Here is a 10,770-nt window from a genome sequence, read left to right as displayed (position 1 = left end):
TATTTTTATTGTTGGCTAATTTAGTATTGCAGAAAAAATCTTAGTGGATTAGGCGATCAGACACTGAGCAGAAAAAGTTCAAACAGGTCTAGAGGACCAAATATTTGGCAGGTAGGTTGAGGTAATCAACTGGAGAGGAACGACGATGAGGTTGTTTTTTTAGGAAGGAACAAACCCTAGGTCGCTTATCGAGCTGAAGAAATCGGGAGGTTTCCAAGTTGAGATCACGACATGTCTTATTGTCTTTTCTTGCTCATGCATCATTATACTATTGTACTAACTTTATATTGTAAGGATATTTTTTATGTGGAACTAACTCTATTTTACAGAAGCTGAAGGGATCGGTCAACTTAACAGGAGGTTCAGTCGATTGAACTTAGCTGATATGACAGGATTCAGATCACATAGAGTAGACTTGGAAGTTAGGTGGATCGGTTGTCTGAACCTAATTTGGTAACACACATGGCAGATTCGATCTCGACAAAACTTGAAAACCAGAAGGATTGGTCGACCGATCAATGTGATTAGTCTATCGATCAATTAATACTCTTAATTACGTGAAGATCGGATCTCGGAGAAGAAGGAAGGCAGGTTGATCAGTCGACTGACAGGGTGATTGGTAGAACTTCTGTGCAATCTTCCGATCATCTTTCTGTTGTTTGTGTTACTACTCTACGCTTCAACCCTGTGTAAGCTATGATGCCAAAAAGCTCTGACGCTCTTCATCTTGTATTTCATTTTCAGTATATTTACTTTAGCTTGCATATTATTTTGTAAACTCCATTGTACGAATTATCACTTTTCGAATATTTTGGAAAGAGTTTTAGTGAATTGCCTAACGGTGCGATCAACAATCGCGGGTCTTAGATTATGAGTCAATATAGGCTTCAAATCAAGTAATCACTTGAGTCACTTGTATTGCTTTTGCTATTCTATTTCGCTGCTTATTTTGATTCATTTTTATGATAATTTTTTTTAACGAGCGATATTCAACCCCTCTTCTATCGCGTTTCCAATCCTTTAGGCACTTCTACTCCCTCTAAATCCTTAGGCCTAAAACTAATCTCGGATCCTTGTTCTTGCTCCTGACTACAATTGGCTACGTGGATCTCTAGCCGGCAAGCATATGACTCCCTCGCCCAATTGGAGTCTTCGTCGGTCCAACCTCCAGTGGTCATTCCAATATCCCCCAAGTTACATTATTACGATTTTCCTCTTGCCGTGAGGTTGCTTTTGCTGCACTTGGGTGGGGGCTTGGGCCCCGTTCTCTTGCTGCTGGGGTATTCCTTAGCGTTGCTCGGTGCCCTAGTAATTTCTTCTATGCGAAAGATGGTGGAATCGTTGGTTAGCCACCTAACGTTTCTCAAGATTGTAATGATAACAATCTTGAATGTTGTGTGCCTCCGATCGATGATATGTACAAACTTTTGGTGGAGCTTATTGTTGGGGTTCAATCAAAGTCCCACATTGAAAAGATTTGATAAAGATTATAGGGTTAAAAGAATGGATGATATTTTCATTAAAATGAGGCCTTTTGGGGAGAGCCCAAGAGCAAAGCCATGAGGGTCTAGGCCCAAAGTGGACAATATCATGTCATTGTGGAGATATGTGGACATCCTTTTGCACTACACTTATCTAGGAGGCTCAGGCTCAAGAGCAGATGCCGGAGTGGTGTGGGGACCTCTTTCTTTCGAGCGCATTGTGCTTCTTTTACATTAATATACTTGATCGCCCAACAAAGTAGATGATTGAAGTCCCTTGGGGTCTTCCTAATCAGGGAGCGAAAAAACTAGCTATTTGTGAGCCCTTAGGAAAAGACGCTCACTAAAATCTCAAGGGTGACCGAGGGGATATCCATGGTCATTTGTTTGAATTTTTTGATGTATGCCCTGAGCGTCTCCTTGGACCCCTGCTTGAGTGACAATAAACTTAATGCAGTTTTGTGGTACTTGCGATTGCTAGTGAAATGATAAAGGAAAGCCATGTGGAAATCCTTGAAGCAACATATGGATTTGGTCGAGAGCCAATTGAACCATCCCTATGCCGAACCTGAGAGTGTAGTGAGGAACACTCAGCACTTTATGTCATCTATATAGTAGTAGAGAATTATAGTGTTTTTGAACTTGAGGAGGTGGTCTTTTGGGTCAATTGTCCCTCCATATTTTCCTATCATCAGGGGTCGAAAGTGGCTTGGCAGCTTATCCTCTAATATCTCTTGCGAGAAGGACATATTGATCCATCTAGCAGAGCCGCCTCCTATCGGGGTTTTCCCTTTGCGCAAATCCCGCACGGGTGCATTTCTAGAAGATGATACTTGGGGCCTTTCTTCACGCCCCATCTCCTCCAGTAGAATGCCGAATAGTACCCGATGATATGTTATCGGGGATGGTGGCACATGCAGTAGTTTGATTGGTTAGATGGGTGGTTGTACGAAACCAACTGCTGGTGGAGGAGGAACTGCTTGAAACCCAGTTGAGCCTTCTATTCGATTTCCTCTTTCAGTGTGAGGACCCTTCCTTGATGCGGTCGGGTCGTGCGGCAACGTATCGGCGATAGTCGCTTGTTGTTGTTACATTAACATTTTTGCTCAGGCAGCTACGAGCAACTTAAAATCCTCTTGAGACAAGGTGACGATAGTGAATCGTTCATCTTCTTCCATCTATATATTTCAAATTCAGGTGAAAGTTCCCACAGACAATACCAAATTTGATCATGTCTGAAAGCTACGAAGATGACGTGCTGGGAAAGATGGCTCTGATGTTGGCTTGAAGAATACTTTACTACGGATAAATGAAGATGTCTGGCGCTCCCTTTGGCTCCTTTCTGCGCACACTTGAAAGAGCCAATAGAATATTAGGGAAAAAAAATCAGGGAAGCGGTCCCTGACGTAGGCCCTCTGACACTTGAGTTAGTAGATGATCGAGCGAAATGTAAAGAAGACCAATAGTAAAATGCGAGTGTGTGCTGTAAAGTTAGCTTAGAATGCATTGCGTACCATAACCTTCGTAATAATGAGACAACAAGGAATATTCAGTGTCAGAAGATGTCGGATAATGGAAAGTGTACAGTCTGAAATTTGTATAGTTATCTTCTGAGAAATCTTCTGTTATATGTATATGAACAGTCTCATGTAACCTCTGTAATAATGATAGAAGTTATATAGTCATCTTCGTAAGAAGGTTCCATTGAATGCATATGTTGTAGCCGAAGAATATTTTCTGGCAAATGGTTGTTGCTCTCTGACAGATGGTTATGATTCTCTGACAATGTTGTTTCCTGAATGTATCTTGGTCGGACCTTTAGCTAAGTGACTCTATATTATGCTGGCAAATCGATACATAAGTAGGATATTGAGTCCCATAAGACCATTCGGCCTCTGGGCCGCTTGGGTATATACTATGTGATGTTGGAATATGATATTGAAGCAACAAGGAACTAAGTCCCATAGGCTTGGCCGACTATATGACCGACCGACAATATGCTGGGATACTTGCCTCTGAAGGATGGAAAATTGAATCCCGAGAGATTCGATCGATTCTTTAAGTCGATAATTCATATGATAGGAGGCTTGTCTTTGATGTGATAATTTGAGATTTGGAAGTTCGGCCGAGTCGATAATGAGAATTGCCTTTGAGCTGTGTAAACCTGATCGACGTTGTTACCTACCGGCTATATGAAGGAGGGTTGTTTTGTACGCTCGTCTGGCCATAGGGGCATCAGGTTATGTGTACATATTTGTATTGAGCCCCCTAAGTTTGATCGATTTTAGAGCCGAGCGTCCATACGTTGAAAAACTTGTAGTATGAGAATGAGAAGCTGGATCTTCTAGATCCGTTCTGATCTATGACCGACCAGATTTATGGTAGGTCGGCCACCCCTTAAACTTGATCGGCTATTGGCAGATTGGATATATAGTAGGTGGCTTAGTACATGAATGGAGCAATAGGTTCTTTGGGTCTGACCGGTTCTTTGACCGGTCATCCTCATACTGAAAGCCTTAGCACTGGATAAGGAGCAATATAATAGTTCTGTTAAAAGTAACCCGTTGGATATTTCCTCATCTTAATTTTTACTATCATATTATTTTGACTTTTGACTTTCACATTACTTTTGAGTTCACTTGTAATCTCCCGTATAAGTAGATATGAATTAGCAAAGACTGAGAAGAAGAAAAAAATTTAGAGATCAGAAACAGTAAATTAAAAGGATCAACTAAAAAAAGTTAGTTGGATGATGAAATAGAAACTAGCAATATGATTAGTAAAATAAGGATATATAGCAAAGCATACTCAGGGAATCATTATCAAATTTTGTTAACTCATAGTTACTCATTATCTTTTTATAGCTCCGACACAAGGGGACGTATAACTTATTCCTCTTGCACTTCCATTATTCTCATACTATCACTTCTAGTGTTTCCCTTGTGAAGTTGTAGGATGATCAAGACCTCCCCCTCCATTTAATTTCACACATTGCTCTTCTTTTTATTTTCTTATCGATCCATTGTTCTTCCTCCTTTGCATCACCACCATGCCACTAGATCCAAGCTACAAGAATTACTAGAGACAAGCCTCCCCATTGTTAACTGTGGATCACCGCATTGCCTACTCATTGAGATGCTACCTAGTGTGCTCATCTAACCTACATCTACTCCCTTTATAGTTAGACTTCCTTATATTAAAATACTTGTCGATATCAGTGGCATGTGATTTTTTTTTAACATCAATGCCATGTGATTTTTTTTTAAAAAAAAATCATGTCATTCCGTAAAACACATGGATCATTTGTAGATATTTCGTCATCTCGAAGTTTGTGTAAATCATCATGAGCCAAGTCCCAAGTGTGCTGTGCAATTTGGCTTGAGAATCTAAAAAATATTCGATATTTGCTTAAGATACCTCCCAACATTTTCTATTGAAGGTGAGGTCTCTCTTGCCGGATTTGGTCCCATTCTTTTAGATTCATCTCATTTATTTTCTATTTATCTTAATTTTTATTATTGTAATATTATATTAGAATAATAATTATTGAAGATATTTGTTGGATATATTTATAAGACATATAAGGAATATACTTAATTTAAATTATATTGAATTTAACTTATCTATACAGGTAGTCTTATTTGCTAAACTTTTGGAAGATTGAATGACGGCGCTACTTTGGAATGCAGATTATAGCATATAGAATTATCCTATGAACTATTGAATTTATAGACTCTTATGTAAATTCAAAATCTTAATTTATGAATATTAGTAATTATCAAAATATTTTAAATATAAAAAAATTTCAAAATTATTAAAAATAACCTAAATATCAAAACATATGTGATCTCGTCCGGAATCTGAGTCAGACGGAGATCGGGTGAGCAGTCGGTGATATTGACGAAGGGTGACTGAGCTCTCCGGAAGTACTATTGAGGACGACTGACAAGGGGTGATGACGAAGAGGGTGGTACACGGGCCCTGCGCACACTCAGATAAGCACCCTGCACGTTAGGGACCAAGAAACAGAGAAAAAGTCCCCGGAACAAGCCCTCCGACGCTTAATTCAAGTACTTTTTTCCCATAAAACCCAGTAAAATGCAGAAAGAACCAAGTCGAAGACATATGCAAAGAAGTTAGTGAGCGTACTTGCGTAAGGGAGAGGATTTCCCTTTTTATATGACAGTGTATACTTCGGGCTTCTGACAAGTGTCAGGGAATGTCGGATGTCAGACCTTGTCTGGCTGCGAGTGACGCGTGGCATCCTCTTATAGGTCGGAGGAAGGTTCTGTTAGCGGCGAGTCACAGATCATTAGAATATACACTGACACGCAGCAGATATTCCCTGACAGGTGGTTACGATTCTCTGACTCAGTTGTCGTTTTTGCTGATCGAGTATGGACAGAAAAACTCTCGATGACCAGTAATCGAAGAACCTAGCCTGGATATATCTGAGTAGTCCTCCATATCCTGGCTAGGTGTACCAGGTTCTTATATGTAGCTCTACTAGAGAAAGCTCGACCGGTAGACATAGTTCCTGCTCTTCCTTCATTGTTCCTCATGCTGCTGGTCTGAATTCCCGATCTGAGCATCCCGACCGAGCATTAATTGAGTCCGCTATATCCTAGCCAGGTGTACCAGGTTCTTATATGTAACTCTACTTGAGAAAACCCGACCGGTAGAGATAATTCACGTTCTTCCTTCACTGTTCCTTATACTGTCGGTCTGAATTCCCGATCTGGACCTCCCGACCGAGCATTAACTGATTAGCGGCCTCTGACAATTATAGTCCATCTGTTGAATGATACGCCTTCTTGACCCCTGATTGTCACGCCCCCTGGACTTTTGACTGTCACGCCTCTTTGACTTCTGACTGTCACACCCCTTTGACTTCTGACTGTCACGCCCCCTTGATTTCTAATTGTCACGTCCTTTTGAGTCCTTCCTAATTGGCTCTCCTGCCCCCTCCCCCCCCCCCCCATCATACACCATATCAATATGAAAATTACTTAGAATATTAAAAATATGTTCGAATCCTTCTGCATTAGCGGGTCTATCTAATATTGTCAAGTTGAGATGAGTTGCTTGGTGCCTGAGCTAGATGAATACCCCGAGCTAGTAGAGTGCACAAAATTTGGAGTGTTTGAGTTGGCTGAGTGTGAGCTAAATGAGTGCCCAAGCTGTCAAGTGCTTGAGTTAACTGAGTGCCCAAACTGTCCGAGTGCTTGAGCTAACTGAGTCATCAAGTGTCGAGCTAGATGAGTCGTTGAGTGTCAACCTGGTTAAGTCACCTGACTGTCGAGTCTGAGTGGGTCGTCGTTGCTTAATTACTAAGTTGGGAGATCGAGACTGAGTGGGAAATTGAGATGCTAAGACTTGTGTTTGACATAGTTTTCTTAAAACATATTCGTCCCCACCGATTATAATTCGAGGTTAAAATGGATGTCTATTTTCTAAACTACAATGACATATCACTACCAAGTATAGATTGGTCGTGACAAACCGAGTTTGTACCTAGATGTTATTGTGGGAAGAGTTGTCGAACGAAGTACACTACATAGAGAAAAACGAGGAGCACGAAGGTGGATGGATTTTTATGCTTGTGTCGACTATTTCTGTTTGAGGTTACAACCTTCTTATATAGGAGTTCAAATCCTTGGCAACATTAAATGGACGAATAAAATTCATGTACTGTCTTTACCCAACAATTTAATTATGGTTGATCATTTTTGTATGGACTATTACAGATCCACTATTAATGTCGCTCGTTTAAGGCTCGACCATTAATGTGTCTGTTATGCACTTAAGCAGATAGTAAAATGAATTCGAGTAGCAAAATATAAGTTAATTCGCTTGTGCAAATATTGCCCCTAACCAATGTAACATTTGAAGTGCGCAAGTCATACTCACACATAAATGATTTAAGTTCAATACAATTTAAACCTTAAATTTACACCTCTATAGGCCCACGTGAGAAAGGAGTCTTTCCTCTTGCATATTCACAATTCCAATTTCAATGATTGTTATTAATTATAAATTAACCTTCAAGTCACCCAACTAATAATGTGAAAACAAAAATCTTTTTCACAACGAGTATCTTTCTCATTTTTTTTATTTACTTTATCAATAACTATAGTATTCTACCATCAATATTTACCTTTTTCAAGAACAATAGACAATAGTATTCTACCATCATACCTTACTAATTTTCATGAACTCTCTTGCTATTCCACTCGTAGTTCATGTGGTTGTTGGGGAATGTCGAGGCTATTTGTAATGCTGGGAGCCAGTCTAGGTTTTAATATAGTTTCTATTTTTCACGATAATAGAAAAAAGAAAGAATCTACCAAAGAGGACAGGAGAAAACTTTGTCCAAAGAGAATAAAATAATCAAAAGAAAAAACAATTGGCTATTGTGTTAATTAGTTTCTAATTACTTGTCACTTTCTTTTGACCAATTATATTAAGCCATCGAGGAACCCATATAATTAATTATTTATTATTGTAGTAGTCATATTGTATCATTTAAGGCTGCTTACATTCAGTTAAACACAATGAACACGGATCATCTCCTTTCATTAAATTGTACTAATTAAGACATGCGTGTGTTAGCATTTCTAGGTAGTAAAGTGTATTTTATTGAAAAGTTGGCAGCGTGTTTTAAATCTGATTTGATTGAATATATATATTTAGTTTAATATTGAAAGGAACCAGAGAATCAGGGACCAGTCATTCATTTCAATCGCTAGAATGAATTTGAAAACAGGATTTTCCATTTTAGATTGTTATCAACGACAACTCTAGTATACACATCAGAAATAATAAAATGAAATAATGGAATATCAAACAAATAAGTTGCACCTATAAGAAAACAATAAAGAGGACCTTCACCTTGGTTGTGACCCAAACTAGCAGCCCTCACTTGTAGTTCAGCCTCATTTACTCTCCAATATAATCCACAGTGATCGGCAACACATGCACTTCCACCAAGCTAAGTCTCCTACTGTTGGTCAAATGCCAACTGAGCAAAAGCATGAATAGTTGCATGTGAACTGGCTGTCAGTGTACGTACTATTAGCCCACTCGAAAATGTCTCTTCCCTCTACCATATTGGCAATGGCAATTGGCACAAGCACAAATGTGATAAAGCAGTAGCTTAGCCTTTAATTATTTCTGTAAACCTCCCACACTCAAAACTTTTTCACTGATGAGATGATGATGAGTACATACATGTATTCACCTGAATAATGTATGATATGATGTATCTTGGTGGTTGCTGCAAAAAGCCAAAAAGCATGAGAAGTCCCACTCCAAGAAAGTAAACAAGTACCAAACTGACTACAGATTCTCCTGCTTCCCCATACTGCATCCTTGCCCTATTAATCGCATTCTCTTGACTTGGCAGAGACTTCCACTTCTTTTTGATTTTGTGTTGTTCCCTCCATTTTTCTTCCTCCCCTTTGAAAGCTGGAGATGAAACCCCATGGAAGGCTTCTTTCTGAGCTGCTGGAACAGCAACAGGAGCCTTTTGTATTGGATCTTTACCTTGTGGAGAGAGGCTACTTTGAGGGGTGTCTTGCATCCAGGTCTTGCTCACTTTGCTGGCCTGGGAAGGGATGCAAAAGGCTGAAATTGCTGACCAGCCATGGCTTCAGGTCTTGGAGGAAGGCCTTGAGTTGGTTTCACAGGGCTCCTCATCTCAACAATGTCCCCAAACACAATGCCTGCTCCAGCTCATCCTGGAATTACAATATAGCTCACTGTAAGTTCTTCAAAGTTCTGTTTACTGCGTCAGACTCTTAATGCTGCAATTTCTCGTTGCAGATGATGCAAAGGAGGAGAAGTCAGGCATGAGTCTCAGCTTGCCACGAAAAGTCCTGCGTATCTTTAATGATTTTCTTGAGGTAGCGTACGCTCCTGCATTCTATCAGCTCATTGGATCAAAGAGGCAGATTTATGAGTGGTCTGCTTCGGAGAGAAAAATGCTAAGCGCAAAGATTCCTCCACTGAACAGCACAAGGCATTTGGTGATCTCAGAGCTTTCATGCTCCAGCGATGTGGAGTGGAGTGAATTCCCGTCTCAAGTTGGAGAAATTGGAGTGGAGCTAGAAGCTACACTTTTTGAAGACATCAAAGAGGAAACAATTTCAGACATGATTTGTGATATAGTCTGGTTTATTTAGTTCAGTGACTTCAAACTTTCTAAACCTTTCTGTGTGTTTGTACAACTTTCTCATGGAAAAGCTCTGATTGGCACCGGATTCAGAGAAGAGGACCAGCGATATTCAATCTTAATGCTGATGTCTTCCAATATTAAAAAGACAAAGAACCTAAAATATTATTCTAAATTATTTTTAACATATTTAATTTTATAATCATTGGAATGTAATTTGGCTATTCCTTAATTAATATATAGTATAATAAACAGAAGGGAACAATAATTTTACGAATGTAAGATAATTTTATGAAATGGTTAACGCGTGCAAATTGCTTAATGGCAAATACGTTTACATTAAACTAGCAAAAAAAAAAAAAATCTGTTTTTTTTTTTTTGTAATTTTTACTTGGAGGGATCTAAGAAATCTTCGAATATCTCTTTTTATATAAATTATTAAAAGAACCTCAGTTTAGTTTCCACCAGACAATATATATGTCTCTAAATTGTGATATTATTTTTTATTCTTTAATAAAATAATAAATAATAATAATAATATTTTAATTTAAATACATAATCTTTAGGTATATTGTTGGGTTTTTCAGACCGTAAAAATCACTTTTTGCGTTGCGGAAACCCCAATCTCATGCCACCGGATCCGTACGAAGTTGTAAACCAAAGTTTTCTACGTGTACGAGTTTCTCTAACCTAAATCTACACTAGATCTACAAAGAAAAAAGAATTTACCCTTGATGCGATGCCCTTCGCAAATCCCGCTCGTCCAAGGTTCACCGGATCTCAAGGTTGTCAAGTGTACAACCCTCTATGTGTATCCACACGAACAAATCGATGGAGAGAACCTCTAAAGATGTGCTAGCAACCTTAGAGGATCAACAATGGTGGAGGAGAGGGAGAGAAGAAAGGTAGAGAGAAAGAAGATGGAGGTTACACAAAGCAAAATGAAACTCTTACTTGTGTTCAAGTGGCCGGTCACTTCAAGAAGGGGCTTTTAAACCCCATGGGATATCAAGAGTCACAACTCTTGATCTCCCTCATGATGTGACACACACATGTGCTAATCTTGATGATGTGGCATATCATCATTAGTCCACTTAATGCCAACTCACAAATGAG

At 39.2% G+C, this 10,770-nt stretch overlaps 1 protein-coding gene across 1 annotated transcript; it reads left to right on the top strand.

The window, feature by feature from the left end:
* Positions 1-8,895: 8,895 nt before the first annotated feature.
* Positions 8,896-9,755, top strand: LOC121983305. Its single transcript, XM_042536244.1, has 2 exons — positions 8,896-9,243; positions 9,306-9,755. The coding sequence occupies exons 1-2, from the start codon at positions 8,955-8,957 to the stop codon at positions 9,662-9,664; spliced, it is 648 nt and encodes a 215-aa protein (XP_042392178.1). The 5' UTR covers positions 8,896-8,954; the 3' UTR covers positions 9,665-9,755.
* Positions 9,756-10,770: the final 1,015 nt, after the last annotated feature.

The sequence above is a fragment of the Zingiber officinale genome, chromosome 5A (genome assembly GCF_018446385.1).
Source record: "Zingiber officinale cultivar Zhangliang chromosome 5A, Zo_v1.1, whole genome shotgun sequence".
Lineage (NCBI taxonomy): Eukaryota > Viridiplantae > Streptophyta > Magnoliopsida > Zingiberales > Zingiberaceae > Zingiber > Zingiber officinale.
The sequence above is the reverse complement of the archived record's forward strand: the minus strand, read 5'-3'. Positions and strand labels throughout refer to the sequence as shown.